At 40.1% G+C, this 18,503-nt stretch overlaps 1 protein-coding gene across 1 annotated transcript in view; it reads right to left on the bottom strand.

The window, feature by feature from the left end:
• LOC144797933 (extracellular calcium-sensing receptor-like) overlaps positions 1-18,503 on the bottom strand; it is a 174,335-nt gene that overhangs the window by 99,995 nt on the left and 55,837 nt on the right. Inside the window, exon 3 of the mRNA XM_078668735.1 lies at positions 14,971-15,804. Coding sequence (XP_078524861.1) covers positions 14,971-15,804 — 834 coding nt within the window. The remainder of the gene's footprint in view (positions 1-14,970; positions 15,805-18,503) is intronic.

An 18,503-nucleotide genomic window follows, 5' to 3' on the forward strand; every position in this document is an offset into this window, starting at 1 on the left:
GCAAGGCCTGTCTGGATTCCAAAGATTGGGGATCTGGTCAGAGAGAAAATCGCGGTGAAGAAGGAATTTGGGCCTTCTTACAGAAAAGCAGTACCTGTCTTAGCTGTCCACGGAAGAAGATCTGTCGTACTACCGCCCCTTGCTGGTAAAAAGGAGAACCGAGTTGTATCCATCGACCTGGTAAAACCACAATCATGTGGCCAATAATAAGTAGTAGGCCAAGTGGATTCCCAAGAAATAGCAGAACACCAAAGTTTGCTACAATACAAGAGGTTCAAACTGAGAGACTAATCACATTTGATAAATCTACTGTGAATAAAAAAGCACTATGTAACAAAGCCATGGAACTTATGCCTCTTAAAACCCAAATTGCAACAGTTCGTCAAGAAACACCTGTCTACAACGATGTAGCCACAGACTATGCTGATGAAACAAAGAACATTCCAAAAGCAAATGAAAATCCGGAAGCAATTCCAACAATTGACAGAACTGCATCTGGCTACTTCATCAATTTCGATAACTTTTCTGAGGATCCAAGCGAACCTGAAGAACAGCCAACAACAAAAACTTTTAAAGACAAAGCAATATAACTCTTTCATCAACTCAAAGAAACCTATCTGATTTCTCCATGGTTTTAATTTTGGATTGTGTTAGGTGTACTTTTCCTCCTGCTTTGGCTCATTATGGGACTTAGTTTGGGAAAATTCATTGAGGGAAAATACACTACAATGGACACAGCAAGTCAGAACATCAACTTGGTCCTAAAGCCACACAAGTCATCACACATCGAGAAAAGAGAACTATCATCAGTGAATGTCACAGCCAATCCAATACCCGGTGGGGTAGCTTGGGACAAAACAGATTATGAAATGTATGGCCCGGTCGAGCTCTTGAAGTTTCCACACCAATTTAAGGTTTCATTAAGTGACTTTGTAAAACCGAGCACATTTTCTGATGATTGGAACTTTGAAAGTATTAATGATATGATGTCAGATTTAGTAATGTCAGCAACATTTACAGAACATGATTACTTGCAAGATTCATCTAATTATGAAGAAATGTACTGCTACAACCACTTTGCACATCACTATTTGCATAAATCTGCTCAACCTAGAAATGTTTTAAATTATAATCAATGGGAACATTGTGCAACTCCACCAAAAGGCAGTTCAAAAACATTTTATGAGAAATTCCCATACTTCTCAGGGTTTAACACAAGTGAAGCAGAAGCCTTTTATTTCAGAATGTTAAATAAGACAGGAATGAAAACAATGCTGACAAATACTAAATTAATATATTCAGAAGCATTTTATGAAAAAATGACTACATTTGGATTTGATTTTTGGAAAAACAATATTGAAACAAAAACCATCTGGGGTACCAAAGATTGGCAGGTCCAAGGTATAGAATCATTATTTAGAGCCTGCATGATCCCAGAACAAGTTATATTCTTGAATGATACCATTCAACAGACAACCTGTCTTGGCCTAGCCAAAATTAAAGACTTAAACAAACCGTCTATTCCAAAGCCAACTCCTGACAGTAATAGCACTACAGATGTTGAGATAGATGTATCCCATATTTTTAACCAAAACAGAACACATCCTGATTGGAAAAAATGGTTGATCTGGCCCACAGACACAAATAACTGTCAAGATAGATTCCTGAACAAAATACAGGGGTTCACATTGACCAGGCCAGACCCTAGATACTTCCAGAGACAACATCCAGGGATAGTTACAACATACAGTGTAGGGAAACTCTGCCTCGAATGGCTACAGAAATCCACGCTGCCAGAAATTAAGCAAAACTTGACTTTACTTAAAGACGGTGCTGACTTGCGTGATTTCATAATGGGACCACGCAAACAGCGTCAAAAACGTTTCATCGCGGCCAGTATATACGCAGCTTACAACGAAGCTTGGAAAGAAACGCAAATTGAAACAGCAGTAAAAATACGGGAAATTGACCGTATTAATTTGGAAAAATCACTTTCTGTTGTGGACAATGGGTTAATGACTCTGTCTTTCAGAATATATTCACTGGACAGTATTGTATCATCTGCTATCGATATAATAGAGCAGGACTTACTAATGTTACGACACGGTCAGTCCCAATTACGTTCTATTGTAAAGCTTGGCTGGACGTTACAAAATCTGCGTTCAGGCTACGTGCCCTGGCGTTTGATCAACACAACGTCATTATTCTCTATCTTTAACCTTACTGATACACAAATCAGCTTGGCACAGAAAGGAGCGGAATATACAATTCCGAGCATTGAAAAACTTGAGCGATTACCATTGACAATGTCAGAACAACCTGTCATTGAATGGATAATACACGGAATAATAACCATTCCGATAACAACTTTCCAATTTAAATACTGTCAAGAGTATATACCTGCAGGCCAGTATGAAAGGTTGGGTAAAGGGTACATGAAGTGATCATGGAAATTACCTTATACACACACATGTTACAGTGAAAAGGAACAGAATGTATTTCTTAGTGGTGATAATTGTAAACGGTCACTAAGTGGTATACTTCTGTGTCAAGGTATTAACCTGCATGGGGCCTGTGAGGGGACTTCAAATAACCTTTCATGTCACCAGCATGGCACACCTGCAACTCGAATAGAGCCATTCTTTAGACGGCTTTCTAACGGGATCTACATTCTAATAGTGGACCACAGATGTTGTGGCATGGTGCCAGGAAAAGCTTATCTAGTGAGCGTTAGTTCCATGGTCACTTGCTGTATGCAAGTATTGTATCCAAACAGCACTCCAGACAGGGAGGCAAAAATTCGGCCCGTTTTGAATATCTCTTCTATTCGAATTGATACTTTAAGCAGAATGAAGTCTGTTCTTTTACAGACAACTGTGCCCTTGACGTCATCAAAAGAAACGTATGATCTACAAGTTGCAAGGACAACGGCAGAGATACATACACTTTTATCAACAAATTGCCCCCTGCATTTCGCAGAAATGTTAAGCCAAATACTAAATATGACTGATACCAGTGGTATCCCACATGTATTTAAGACGATTTTTTCGGGATTGTTAACAACCTTTACAACAGTTCTGGGCATTTTTCCTAATTTTGTTCATTCTGTCTTTGGCGGCCTACCACTCCTGTTGGGACTCGTAGCAGGCATTTTATTTTTGATTCTCCTGCTTCATTATGGCAAGCCATGTCACAGACAAGACTCCAGCAATGATGGAAGAAACGATCCTAGCTATACGCTATCGGGACCGCATAACTAAAGTCCTTGGATTAAGAGATCTGAATATGACCTGGTTTCTTTCATTCAGACCCATCTGGCAGAATTGTATCTTAACTGTGCTACGATGTATGCTGTGCGGAGAAGAATGCGTGTTGGACATCTGTCTTACACTACAATCAGAAGTACCATTGGATACGGATACTTTGCTAAGTCCTGTAACGGCTCATGCATCGTGTTGTCCCCAGCGGTTACCAATCCTGATGACGGCATTCGTTGAGACTTCACCACTGCGATTAGAGGGTAGTGAAGTACGAGATGAGAGCAACATCACCCAGGTACGACCTTCTGTGAGCACTGCTGATCCTGTCATCGATGATAGCAATCATGCTCAAAACTGCACAGTTGCGGTATTTTCAAACTTGGTTGAACTTTCACCTGAAGCCGTAGACAACTTTTTTGCGAGTCTGTTTGAAATGATGTTCTCCCCTGAACAGAAAGAATAACTTTTAAGCAAACAAGCACACAGCATTCCATGAACTCTGAATTCGGCCTTCGGCTTTGATAAACAAAAAAACTATTGAAAATATTTGGAACTATTTTTCCCACTGAAAGCAAAATTATTTGTTTTTTATCCAAAATATTTACTTTTTTTTGGCACTTGTACTCTGCTTAAAGTAGAACTATTCTTAGAGAACAGAGCTTCTATTTTTAGGAACTCTAGAGACAATATATTACCTCAGCCTCTAGCATATTTACAAATAACTGTATTTATATGTGATGGAATGGTCTCGCACTTCTTTTCTGTATTAAGAGCCATTTCATGAGTAAATTTCGCAAATCATTCAGCTAATATATATATCTGCATCCTTTTTAATGAATGATTACACTGCTTGACAAGCGTACAGTACCTATAATCATTTTCATGTATTTCACATACACCATTTCAAATGCAAAAATGTATTTTGGGGTGGGTTGGTATACACATGCACCTTTTAAAAATGTTTACTATTGCTTAAGTTTTAGTAATGATGGGCATTAATTCGTGGAGTGGGTATAGTGTTTTTATCTAGGAACCAGAATCGATATTTCTATTATATGCCCTTGTCCGCTTATAATCAATAATATCCATACAACGGCATAATAATCATATCCATAATTCAGTCGTAGCACATGCTGTCACATTAGGCAAGTCTACTCCTCCGGCCCCCTAGAAAGCACACCGAGTTCTCTAAACAAAACCAAGCCTCCAGCAACCTGGGAAATCCCCCTTGCCTTTGTTTTGATTTCGTCCTTGAACTCCTGTAAAGCACTGTAAGAACGGCCAGTTCTTAGTGACATCTTTATTGACGTCTTATGTCCAACCTTACGTCAAACCCAGGCACCTTTCAGGTATAAATATACCAACGTTGCCTTAAGCAAACACACAGTGGTGATTCTGGAGCAGAGCAGCTATCTACTTGCCCGAGAGCCCAGCTGATGCGAGAGCCCACGGACGCTGCCCCTCCTCTTTTGACGCGCTGAGAAAGACGCTGTCTTTTCTCCTGCCGAGAAAATCCAGCTCCGGCGTTTCCAGCCTACCCTTGCGGGTTACTGGGATATCGAGTCCTGAGAGAGAGATACCAGACCTCCTGCTTTCTATTACCCAGGTACGGAGCTGACTAAACACTTAAAGAGAATTCTTGAGTCAGATTCTAGGCAAAACAAACTTAACTTACACTGCTACTTACTTACTCCCTCCCACGTATTAGGCTTAGGTCAGGTACACTGGGGTAGGCGTATTTAGAAGCACCAGTTGAGTACGATTAGTCAATGTATATATGTATGTATATATTTTATCTATTTTAAAGTATCATATGGCTAACAAACCATATCAATGCTTTTACAGTATTATATTATAATCCTCCTTTTACTGTACGCATTTTACTTTACCATGAGTATTACAATTGTGGCAATTCATTTCTCTTGTATGAGGAAGAAGACTGCTCAATAAATAACACCTTTTATTGAAAACGCCCGTCTCTCTTTTCTCTGCATTCTGGTGAAACTAAGTACGCACATTTGACTGAGTGAAATAGCTGTCTTTTGTTTTCACACGACTCTAGAGATACACTCTTATTCAGGGAGAGCAAAGTTGTCATGTTTTATGGTTGTCAGAAGCTAATCCCTTCTTGTCTATCCAGGGAGGTTAAACTCCTCCTCGTTTATTCGAGAAAGTTTCTAGTGACTTCTGAGCTAGCTGGAAAACCTTAAGTGTAATATAGTCAGTAGAGACCTAGATAACCTCAGCCCTACGTCTACACTGCTGAATATATTATTCCAATGCGCAGAGCCTATTGGGAATATAGGAACTACACTACATCCCATTTACTCCTAGTGGAACAGTCGACGGAATCTCTACAGACATCATGTTCCCGGATTTCATCTCTGGAGGTGGACATTTCTCTTCTTAAAAGACAAGCGGAGGATTTGGAAAATCGTAACCGAAGGAATAACCTTAGACTTTATGGTCTTCCGGAACACATTGAAGGATCAAATATTTCAATCTTTTCTTCCAAAAATATTGGATCTACCTGCTTCATCTAATTTCAACATCCAGCGAGCACATAGACTTGGCCCGAAAGTATCAACCAAACCCTGAGGTGTCATCATGCTGTTCCTACAATATACTGACCTTCTCCAAGTTTTATCAGCTGCCAAATCTAAAAAGCAGTATATCTGGGAGGGTCATCGCCTGTTTATTTTTCAGGATGTTGCTAAGGTTACAGCAGACCGTCGGAAAAAGTTTCTAGATATGCGCCCCCAGCTACGTGTTCTTAATGCCTCTTCAAGGTTACCTACAAAGATAAAACTACTACATATGAAGATCTCCTAGTTCTGCAAGAATTTCTTCGCCAGCATGGACCTGTCGTCATTGACACTTCAAGAATTGTTTAGTTTTTCAGTTTTCATTTTTCTTTTTTAGTCATTTCTAGTTCAGTTTCTCGCATTATGTGCTCTCCTATATACTTCTTTACATTGTTATGTAACATACGTTTTCTGTTCTCTTGATTAATCTTTTCTCCTCCACAGGTGTGCTCGTTTCCTACTCACCCCGATGTTTCCCATAAGTCATGTGAAGTGCTGTCTTTCATTGGTCTTTTGGTGATGTTTGATATCGTTGTTGTCGCCATCGTCTTCTGGCGTCGTCACCCCCGTTTTTTTGTCTTGTATTTGTAGGTATGTTTCTCAGTCTTCTGTTTTTGACTTGTACTGTCTTCTGTTTTACTACTCTCTTCTTTCTCCTCTTGCTTTTTCTCTTCTTCTCTCCCCATTGCTTTTCTTGGCTTCCTTTTCATCTCCTTGTTTCAAAATCTATTTTCAGCATTCTACTTTCTCTCTCTTTTTATTTCTGCTCCTACTTTTTTCTATCTTATTTCTTCTCAACAATCTCTCTTCTTTAGTCCACTAAACATAGTATTTACTCAGATTTCGTCTCTGTTTCACTTTCCGGGTTGTCACTTGGAATGTTAAAGGTTTAAATAACCCAATTAAAAGGCAACGGGTACTATCTCATTTAGCTAGGCTAAAAGCTGATGTGGCCTTTCTTCAGGAATCCCATCTTTCAGAAGCTGAAGCCTCGAAACTTAAACGTGGTTGGGTGGGTCATGTATTCAATTCCCCTGCTGCGGGTAATAAAAATGGAGTTGTCATTTTATGCCATATAAAGTTGAATGTTGATGGTCGTTGGATGCTTGTTAAATTAACTATAGATAAGACTCCTATTGTTATTTTTAATGTTGATGCTCCTATTGGTGTTGATAAATCTTTTTGGCCTGCTATTTCGGAGAAATTGCTTACACTTAATGATGATTATATTATTTTTGGAGGTGATTGTAACCAAATCCTTGACCCTATCTGAGATAGAAATTCCAAAGTTAAATTTTCCACTTCTAAAATGCACTCTCAATTTACTAACACTATTCATCATAATGTTCCAGTAGATATTTGGAGATTATGTCACCCCGACCTTAGAGAATATAGTTTGTACTCTCCTTCACATCACTCATAATCCCGTATTGATTATCTTTTTCTGAGCAAATCTTTAGCTCAACATGCCATTCATTCTAACATTGGTTCTATTTTAATCTCAGACCATGCACCTGTTTTTGTTAATATTGATCTCATTTCTTTTTAACCCCCCACCCCGGAAGATGGAGGTTTAATAATTACTTACTTCTTGATCCCACTGTTTGTTCTAGATTCACTAATTTTGCCACTGAGTTTTTCATGATTAACGAAACCCCTGATTCCCCTTTTGTTTCCTTTAAGGCAGCTGCTAGAGGTTTTACCATCAATTTTGTTTCACAAAAGAAGAAGCTTTTGGAAGCTCAATCTACTCAGCATTTGAATAAAATCAAACAACTTGAATATATTTATTACGACTCCAATACTGAGTCCTCTCTTAAAGATCTTATTGACGCCAAGTTTGCTTCTAATAAATTTACCACGAATGCTGCCTCAAACTTTTTTATTAAAATGTAACTCTCAGTTTTATGGGGGTCAGAATAAAATGGGGAAATTATTAGCCAATTATCTTAAAATACGGAAAGAAAGAACGAAAAATGAATTTATTCAAGGTTCTACTGGTGTTTCCCACTTTAAAGACAAAGATATTCTAAATGAGTTTGTCGCTTTCTACAAAAAGCTCTATACTCCAGAATTTTGTCCTGAACCGGCCAACATACTTTCCTATTTCCAATCTATTCCTTCACCTCCTTCTGATCATGTGGACTTTGGGTCTCTCAAATCTGACAGCTCCCTGGCAGAAATCTCTCATGCTGTCTCGGTGTTAAGACATGGGAAGGCTCCTGGTCCTGAATGTTTTACCATTGAATTTTCTAATCACTTCGCCTCCCTTCTTCTACCAAAACTTCTGCTTTTATTTCAATCCTGTTTTTGACTCTGGCTCCTCCTGTGGTACGTTTCAAGAAGCTCTGATTTGTTTAATCCCTAAAGACAATAAGGATCATTCTTTATGTAAGAACTACTGCCCTATTTCTTTGGTGAATACGGATTATAAAATATTTTGGCTCTTAGGATGGATCATCTTTTGCCTGATTTTATTGGGCCTGAGCAATCAGGTTTTGTTAAAGGGCGACTCTCTCCTGACAATTCACGGGTCTTTTTCAACATTTTAAGTAAAGCTCCCTCACTTCATCATCCTTTGGCTGCTATTTCCCTAGATGCTGAGAAAGCATTTGATAGGATAGGTTGGGACTTTATGTTTCAGGCTCTCAAGTGGGCCGGATTTCCACCTAAATTTATATCTCTCATTTCTTTACTCTATTCTGGTCCCCAGGCGTCTATTTTTGTAAATGGTATAGTTTCAGATTATTTTCCTCAATAGAGAGGAGTTAGACAGGGTTGTCCGTTGTCTCCTCTATTATTTGTTTTAGCTCTAGAGCCCTTTCTCACTAAAATTCGACAGGATGATACTATCTCTGGTTTTCATTTCGGTCCCCAACAAGTTAAACTTTCGGTTTACACTGATGACATTCTTTTATACTGTTCTGACCCACAATCTTCTCTCCCCTTCTTCATGCATCAGGTCTCTTCCTTTTCCAAAGTCTCTGGGTATCGTCTTAACGTTGATAAATGTAAAATTCTCCCTTTAAACACTCATTGTCAGAAGCATCTTTTTGAACATTCAGGTTTCTCTTGGCAACCATCAAAGATTAAGTATTTGGGAATTTGGTTGCTCCCCACTTGTCTGATACACTTAAAGTAAACTTTGAACATATTTCTAAAAAATTGAATGCCGCCATTACCCGATGGAACCCCCTCTTTCTTTCTTGGTGGGCCGTCTCGACTCCGTTAAAATGATGTTAGCTCCACTTATACTTTACACCATTTCTATGATTCCTATTCTTATTCATGATCATTATTTTAAGAGCATCGATTCTATTTTGCTTACATTTTTGTGGAAAGGTAAACGTTCTCATATAGCCCCCGTCAATTTGAAGAAGGATAAATCTACTGGTGGACTTAAATTCCCTGATTTAAAACTTATCATCAAGCTTTCTCCTTGAAACAGACTGCACGTTGGCTCTCGACTGATCTTCCCTTCTACCCTTCTCTCTGGCTTAAAGTACAATCTTCCTTTCTTACTCCCCTTGATTTTCGTGAAATATTATCCTTTACATCTTCAATGACTTCCTTTCGAAGCCATATCATTTCTTATTCTCGTAAGCTTCTCATTCCTTTCTTATCCTCCTCTTATCCATCTATTTATTCCATTCACCTACAGCATATTTGGCATAATAGACACCTTAAGATTCGTAATCGTTCAATATTCTGGAAGACCTGGTATTCCCATGACCTGAGATGGATTTCCCAACTCTTTTCCCATAATCAACCTCTTCCCTTCACTGATCTTCAATTTCAATTTTCCTTACCTTCCTCTTCTCATTCACAATATGATTCACTTCGTCCCATTCTTGTTCAATACCTTCAATCTCTACCTATTACTAATGACATTCCCAATATATTTCAATCTGTATCATCTGCATTGGACCATTCCCCTTCCGATTCTTTTCTCTATAAATCTCTCGAATTTTCAGCGGACAGAGTTAAATCTAAGATTGAATTAGCCTCGGAAAAAGATTTTTCTCAAGATTGGTCCATTCCCCTCTGGGACAAGTTATGGCTGAAACTTCATAAAACCTCTAGGGCTTCTAACACCACACAAACCCTTTTTTTCATTTATAATTGGATCTTATTCACTCCATTAATGTTGTCAACCTTTTCCTAAAACACTCCCTCCACTTGTTGGTCTTGTTCATGCCCTTCTGCAGATTTAAAACACATGCTATTTGATTGCCCCCCTATTCTCCAGTTTTGGAAACTTGTTTGGTCCCAAATTCCAAAAACATTTAAGTTTCACTTTCCCTTCTCTATTACTAACATTTTTCTAGGCTCTCTTTCTTCTATCTATCCTCAACCTCCACAACATTACAAACTTATACTAGCTATCGCATTTCATCTCATTACCTCCAATTGTAAACAGGCTAACAATGTCACCTTTCGCTCCTGGTGGAATGCGGTATGTTTTAATCACCGCCTTGACACAAACTATTTCTCTCCCATTGCCTTGGCAATCAAACGTGACCTCCTTTGGCCAATTATTTATCTTCTGTTGCTCCCTCGTCAAATACTTCCCAATCTAGATCATATGAAGTTCAAAAACCACCATGATTCTCCCAATGTCTTTTAGCATTTTCGTTACCTAATCACCAGTTATTTATTTAGTATTATTATGCTTATGATGATTTTTCTTATGCAAGGTTCGATTGACATTCTCTTATGTTTTACTTGATACTTTGTAATAGTTTTCACATTTTATATTATTATTGTATATTCTATATGGTTGTATCATTTTAACTGTTTCTTCTTTTTCCTGTTCCTGCTTTTTTTGATTTCAATAAACTCAAACTTAAAAAAAAAAAGAGAGCCATCTCGTTTCATCCATTTGTGTATCTGCCCTGTCTAAATACCAGCTTACTTCATAAAGGTGAGTCTGCCTCTGCAGCAGTATCCCTCCCAATGACGTGAAGGTACTGAGGGATTATTCCATAGCCCTTCACACTGTGCATGCACTTCCTGTCACGTTAGTGTGGGACAGTATCGCGTGGCCCTCACGTTCTGTCTCAGGAGTTAGAACGATAATCCCACCACCATCTTGATGTGGTGAGAGTCTAAAAGGACCTGTGCAACCCTGCTTGGAAACAGCCCCACCTGGTCACAGAGGCAGATGCATAATGCGGGACACCTATATCGGGAACTGATACGTCCCTGTGCTTGTAAGTTAGAATGCCCCCTCCCTTCTTTTAAGGAAAGCTAAGTCACGATGGCATAGTTGCGAATAGCCACACTGTCTGCCACTGGTAAGCCTATGTTATTAAAATTGAAGCGTGACCACAAATATAAAGATGTTATTATTAAATTAGGAGGATGAAAACTTCTGCAAGCTGAACACTTGCAACAATTCAATCAGGTGTCTTTCTGTCCAAAGCAATAAGATGGAGGATTCATAAGAGCATGCGGTGCTCCTCAGAAACATAGTTCATATTCTACTCAGAGTGTTCTAAGGGATGTCATCATTCAGACCAATCTCATGGCTACGCATCCTATAAATCCATTTTGTTCCCTCAGAAATAAGATTTTGTTGGGGTCTCAGGTTGTGTTCACAAACGATTATCTACTGAATGCCTTTTCTCTGCGTAGTCTGTGGTAAAATGTGTCATGGTCCTCTAGCACCTAATGTTGGATCTGTGCTCCATGATCCTGATTTTCACCTTCTGTGTCATCATACCCACGTACACTAGGCCACGTGGGCATCAGTTCATGTAAATTACATTAGTTGAGTTACAATTCGTAAGCCTACCCTACTCCCAAGGGTGATCAAGGCCTGTATCAATACAGCAATAAGGAATTTCCCCATATTAACCATGACCCTTTCTTGTCATTTGCTGACACCTTAGAAGACCAAATTAGCAGACTCATTTCCATCACCAAGTCTGGATCCCCTTTGGACCCTTGCCCCCCCTCAGTGATGGCTAATTTAAGTGAGGTGATTTCCCACCCACTCATGGAAATCTGCAACACTGCCTTTCATACCGGCTGTTATCCAGCCCTGTGGAAGAAGGCAGTGATTAAGCCTCTTCTGAAGAAGCCCTCCCTGGATCCCTCCGCCTCGGTCAGCTATAGACCTATTGCCTGTCTCTCCTTCCCGGCCAAAATTTGCGAAGCTCTGATGAATATACAGCTCTCAGAGTTCGTCGATACGCACCAACTCTTAGACGAAACGCAGTTTGGCTTTAGGAAGGGACACGGGACGGAGACCGCATTAATAAAAGCTTCTGATGAAATTAGAACCATCATGGATCATCTTAATTCTTCTGGATCTGTCCGCAGCATTTGACACGGTCGACCATGCTATTTTGGTCGACCGTGTCACAGCTCTGGGGATAGACGGTTCGGCTAGAGACCTCATTTCATCCTTCCTGGCCGACCGCACCCAGACAGTCAAGTTGGGTAATTTCTACTCTCCCGTCTCTGCACTACCATGTGGAGTACCAAAAGGCTCCTCGCTAAGTCCCACGTTACTTAACATCTACGTAGCGGACTTAGCGAGGGTAATAAAGGCCTATGGGGTGCGTTTAACTTCCTACGCAGACGATACACAACTGGTGCTGGCGATCCACAAGAACGGCACAGCAGTGGCAGCTAATTTTCAGGAGGCCATGCTTGCTGTCAGTATGTGGATGTCCTCCAATTGCCTAAGGCTTAACTCGGATAAAACCGAGGTTATGACCTTTGGCAACCTCGCCCCAGAATGGTCCTCCATCTGGTGGCCCAATCAACTGGGCTCTCCACCCATCCCAGTGGTAAAAACGAGGAACTTGGGAGTCATCTTTGATAGCAAACTAACTTTCAACCTTCATGTCAACAAGGTTGTCTCCTCTGCTTTCTTCACGCTAAAGAAAATAAAGAAATTGCTGCCTTATCTCCCCTCCTCTGCCGGGAAGACCTTAGTTACCACTCTGGTATTTTCCAAAATTGATTATGGAAATACCCTCTTCCTCAACACCCAGAAATCTGTGCTGTCAAAGTTACAGTCTGTACAGAATGCGGCTGCCAGAATTCTCTTAAACATTCCTCGCCGCCAGTCTACTACCCTTGCCATCCGCCAGCTTCATTGGCTTAGAGTAGAGAGCTGTATTAAGTTCAAGGCCCTCTGCATTGCCTACAAGGCAGTACATGGCACAGGACCCAAATTCTTGACTGAGGCACTCCAGCTGTACACCCCCAAAAGACTGTTGAGATCTGCTAACACCTAACTTCTATCTGTACCTCGCACTAGAACGGCAACTTGCGGAGACCGCCGCTTTTTAGTGGCTGTACCAAAACTCTGGAACCTTCTTCCATTAAATATTAAAAATGCCCCCAACCTGATGAGCTTCCGGAGGCTCGTAAAGACATGGCTGTTTGACCAGTGAACTCTACCATTGTGGTCCTGCTAGCTCACACATGCGCCGAGACACCCTAGGGTAATTGTTCGCGCAATAAAAATCTCAAAAATAAATAAATAAATAAACAATACTTTTTGTGTTCTCAGTTAGTTTTCAGACGTCACATGCTCCAAACTTCATGTGTCCAGTGACTGGCTGAACATCCTCTAGTCTTTTTTGGTCCTTCTGTGTATCTGATTGAGGTCTAGTGTGAACTAAATAGTCCCTTATGTTCAGACTTCTCTTAATTAAAGGAAAAAAGAGGTTTGTCCTGGTTCAGACCATTCGAATGTTAAATCCGCAAATTCCTCAATATAATGCATTTGATGTTGTTAGAAGCGTTGTTAAAAGTTGTGACGCAGATGGCACTGTTGTTTGGTGGCCTATCCACTTTCTCCAAAAGGGCCTCCCTTTTGCAGTTAAGTGCTCTCTTCTGTGCCTTTTTGATGACTGTTAGGATATTTCCTCCTATGAAGTTTTTCTGCTACTGTACCTGACTCTACTGTGAAGTTCCCTGTGTCAGAGCAGTTTCTCCAGAGGTGGAGGAACTATCCTACTGGTAGGTTTTCCCTCAGTGGTTTCAGATGGAAACTCTCAAATAAAAGGAGGCCTTTCATATCAGTAGGTTAATGAAAGACCAGTGTAAAAAGTTACCCATCCTTCTGAACAATTTCCAGGTCTAAAATTGAGAGGCACTTGTTTGCCACAGTAGATGTGAAGTGTAGGCCAGGGCGGCTGACTCCGGACCACATGGGCTCACGTTCGATCCCCAGTGGCAGATCAGCCCAGCACCTTGTGACTCTGGCAAATAGCTTGCCTAATCTTACCGATGGCACCTGGTGCCAGGATAGCTCACCTGAGGTAGCTGCGTGCTTTACAAAGGCTGGTATTATTATTATTAATATTATAATTAACCCCGGCCAACCATATTAAACATAATCTGTATAATACAAGCAATCTTTTTCAGCAGACAAACACAATTTCTGGCAGTCAAATTTATTAGGGTGGAAGATCAACATGTGGGCAAAGCCAACTCCCTTCCCCCACAAATGTGTTGTAAATGGCCATGTTACCTCGGATATGAGCAGTACAAACCAAAATGCATCAGTATGCTTGGAGCATTGTAAAACCTTGCATCACATTAAAATCGCATGTTCATTTTCACCCAGTGGCTGTAGCAACCAGGCACACTAAGAATGTGCCAGGGAGTAAGGGTGTGCTATATGTAAATGTCAACTTCATTTTAACACACCAAGGGCCTGATTTACAGTTTGGCAGATGGGATACTCCATCAAAACCTTGCACCTTTTCCAATTGCCGCAGTACAAGTGTCATAAGCTCTAATGCACTTGTAAGATGGCAGCGGGACACCTGCCACATTTGTGACTGAGTATCCTATCCACCAAAAGTAAATAGTTCTATTTTATTTTTTTTAAAGCTTGTGAAGTATTCATATTTGGCAAAATGTTGCCTTCATGCTAAACTTCTTTTTTGTAATCTTCATGAATATACCTACTTTTTTAAGATGTCACCATTTTATATTTTAATTTAGTGGCAGTACCATTCATGTTGGACTTTTAAAAAAACATTGTGTTTTGTGAAAGCAAATTATTGTAACCTTCCACTCCCCTACATATTATTTCAACAATATGTTTACAGTTCCTTACTGCAAATGTGCCCAAAGGAGAATTTCAACTGTACCTGCCATGGTTTGAATTTCAAGATATCTGAACACATCTCATTGAGGAGTGAGTGTTCCCAGTTGCTGCATGAATTCAGATCGTGTAAGGCCCAAGCAGTGGCGTAAACTGCAGTGTAGACATTGTAATGCCATCTCACATTGGATACATCATTGCTGCTGATATGAAGCTTGTCTAGTTTCTCATTTCCAGTGCAAACAGTAGATGAGTTCTTCCATAGGCTAGTGGACTCTTTTGCATTTATCCACTTACACCCAAAAACCGCTTCCCAAAACTTCAATAGAAACATGTCGTCTGTACTAGATCTTGAAGGATGGATGCTGTTAAGATGCTCTTTGAAGCCAGGTATTTCCCCTCTGTAGGTTGCAAACCCAATGGCACCTGTAAGGATATGCGAGTACTTCTCCACTAATAAGACATTTGATGTAGACCATCCCTCGCTGGCAATCCAGACCTTTCCTGTTACATTGTGCTTCATCATCTCATCCATTAAAGGAGTCACACCAGCATAACTGGAGAAGATGACAATGGCATTGGCTGTTGAGTTTTTAATCACCCGTATAATATGTAAGGTATTCCTGTCAGCACGGCTTAGGATAATGTTCTCAGAGAAGGCAATGCAAGCCCCAGCTTTAGCCAACTCTTGCTTCAATACATTGGCACCATCTTGGCCATAGTCATTGTCTTCAATGAGGAGGCCTACCCAAGTCCAGCCAAAGTGCACCAGCAGTTGGGTGAGGCCATGAGACTGAAAGTTATCATTGGGGATGGTGCGCAAAAAAGATGGGAACTGGTTTCTATCCACCAGGAGAGGGCTTGATGAAACATAGCTGATCTGTAAGGAAGTACATTTTGTATTGGATGAAATCCTCTCTTTTCAGAAATGTGTTCATTCAAACAATTGTTTCACTCAGGTTTTGGGAGGCACAAATAGTAAGAATCAAACAACTTGTCTCTATTACTCATTCATTTTATCAGCCCCAATCCTGCTTATACTCTGAGAGTAGTACATTGTGGATAAAGTATATCTGATGAAGGGTGATCTGTTGGGATAACTTTCAACCTGCTCACCTCACCCTCAATTCAATAAACAATACAATATAAAAAGGAAGAAGCTGACAGAGAGAGACTGAAATATTGTTAAATGACTTAGATCAGGAGCACACATATAGTCATGAAAGAGTCATGTTTTAGTGATAATCTGTGTGCATTATTTGTATCTAATGTTACAAGGAAATTTGTCTTAAGTCAGAAGCACTCCACATGGAAAGCCTCAAATGAAATGTCAGTAACTGACCCTTTGCTAAAACTGGAAGAATACCTCACACTTCTTAGTCACGCTAAAAGTAAGGCAAATATGACTTCATTATCCATGGTCTCCATTCATTGAAAGGATGTAGAGTGTTCATCCTTATGCACACTATAGGTCTTTGGCCCCGGCTATGTTCTTGCCGGTAACGAGGTGAATCAAAATAAATCAATGAATGAGCTGCTGGATACCTTTTCAGCTCCACATCATTATAAAAACATGTCTGGTGCCACAAGGGATCAGTTTTAGTACAAGGGGCTAGTCACGACAGCTACTGCCAGTGAAGGTTTGTGAATTGCGATGCACTATCCTTTTATACCACTTATTCTGCAATTTACAAGGAATCTAAATAAATCAGGTGGGTAAGGCTGCTGGAATGGTATACCCAGCTTAGTCCTTTCAGACAATTTTTAACTGGGGCAATAAAATGATAGTGTCTTACGAGGTGTAGTTAAAAAACGTAACAAAGAGTAAAAATTAGATTCAGGGTTAGTCGTGGACACTTTTTTAATTTGAACATTGAAATGGAGTAATGCAGGATGGGACACAAGAATTGTAGATTAGGCAGAGCAGTTTTTCTTCTACTAATCTGGGATTTCTCTTTTTCTTTTCTACCCAGATAGCCAGCTATTGTCCATACACGTTGTACTTGCAATTGCATCTGGGTGAGTTAAAGGTTTTGAGGTAATGGTCAGGATTTGTTTTTTCCGGTACCTTCCATCACCTACTGGAAACCTGCATCCTTGAAGGACAAACTTGTCAAAAGCCATCTGGCACCACAAAAAGTGAATTGGTTAGACAGAGCAGGAGGCTTCCACAAACGTGGTACGTGCAAAGCGTGCAGCCATAGTGAGAATGTAAAAGACGTCAAACTCGTAAGAACCAACAGATAATGGAAGAGCTCTAAAAACATAAACTGTCTTATGAATATGTCGTCTATGTTATCACATGCCCTTGTGGGAAGTGGTACATTGGATCAATAATCTTCCCAGTAAAGAAATGCATCTTAGGACACTGGAGGGCAATTACCAACAAAGACTTCACCTACAGCACTGCCAAACACTTTCAAGAGGCACATGATGGTGATTGGACGAGGACAAAATATTTTGGCTTAGATTGTGTCCCCAAGAATCCCAGAGGCGGTAACCGCATACAAGCTCTACGTAGACTACGTAAACTAGAGTTTAAGATTCATCCTACAAGCCGGTAGCATTTCTCCGGTTGGCATGATTAACAATGCCGAACTACATGTACATTTATAGTTCGCTGAGAGTCCTTCTGAGCCTTAATCCCCTAAAGCAGTGTCCGTAATTCTGTCTGTAATAGGACCTAGTTTTTTAACTTCATACTTGCTATATCCAGTGTACAGTTGTTTTGTTACAAAGTGTTAATTTCTTTATCACTGTTATTGAGACTGTCACAAATGGTTTGATATTTGCCTCTTTCTAAAATAATTGAGATTCAGATGCCACAACCATACTTATTGCTAACCCTTTTGGTTTACTCTCTCACAGAATGGTACTCAGAGAGCAACCGCCAACAAAGAGTAGTCACCATACAGGAAGTTAAAAGCATGGAGATCCGGCCTAGTTCATACAACAGCCGCCTCTTCTTTACAGATTGTAAATACCAATAATTTTGAGGGTACACAATGTTCTCTGCTGGGAGTAAAACAAGCCTAACTGAGTATGTTTGATTTGGATAATCAGGTAACTCACTGCTACATGATTATACTGGAGGTTTGTAGAATTGGTTTCATGCAGATTGACCATCAATATTGCCAGGGCAGTACTCCACAATGACTTATATTATATACTTTGTGATCTCTGTAGGACAGGGTACTTTACCCAGATGACAGAAATGATTGAGAAATCAATTGCGTGTAGATTGTGCGGCTTTCTATCAACTTATCGCACCTCATTGAAATGTATTATATGCTTCACCTTTGTTGTGATCCACTCAACAGTACTATACCCAAATGTCACCCATTAAGTACAGAAACTCACCTCTCTGCATGTCAAGGTATACACTGATTTGACTTTGGGGCAAGTTGCAGGCATTTAGATATGGGTACTAACCTCATAAGGTTGTGCACTGAACCAATATTGTTAAAATCTTCTTACACTTTTTGTTTTCTGTACTATTGTTCCAACTGAGGTACTTGAACTTAGTTAACAGGCATCCAAAATAGGCATGTTAATCAATTGCACAGCTTACTGTTTCGG

This window comes from Lissotriton helveticus, chromosome 12 (genome assembly GCF_964261635.1).
Source record: "Lissotriton helveticus chromosome 12, aLisHel1.1, whole genome shotgun sequence".
NCBI lineage: Eukaryota > Metazoa > Chordata > Amphibia > Caudata > Salamandridae > Lissotriton > Lissotriton helveticus.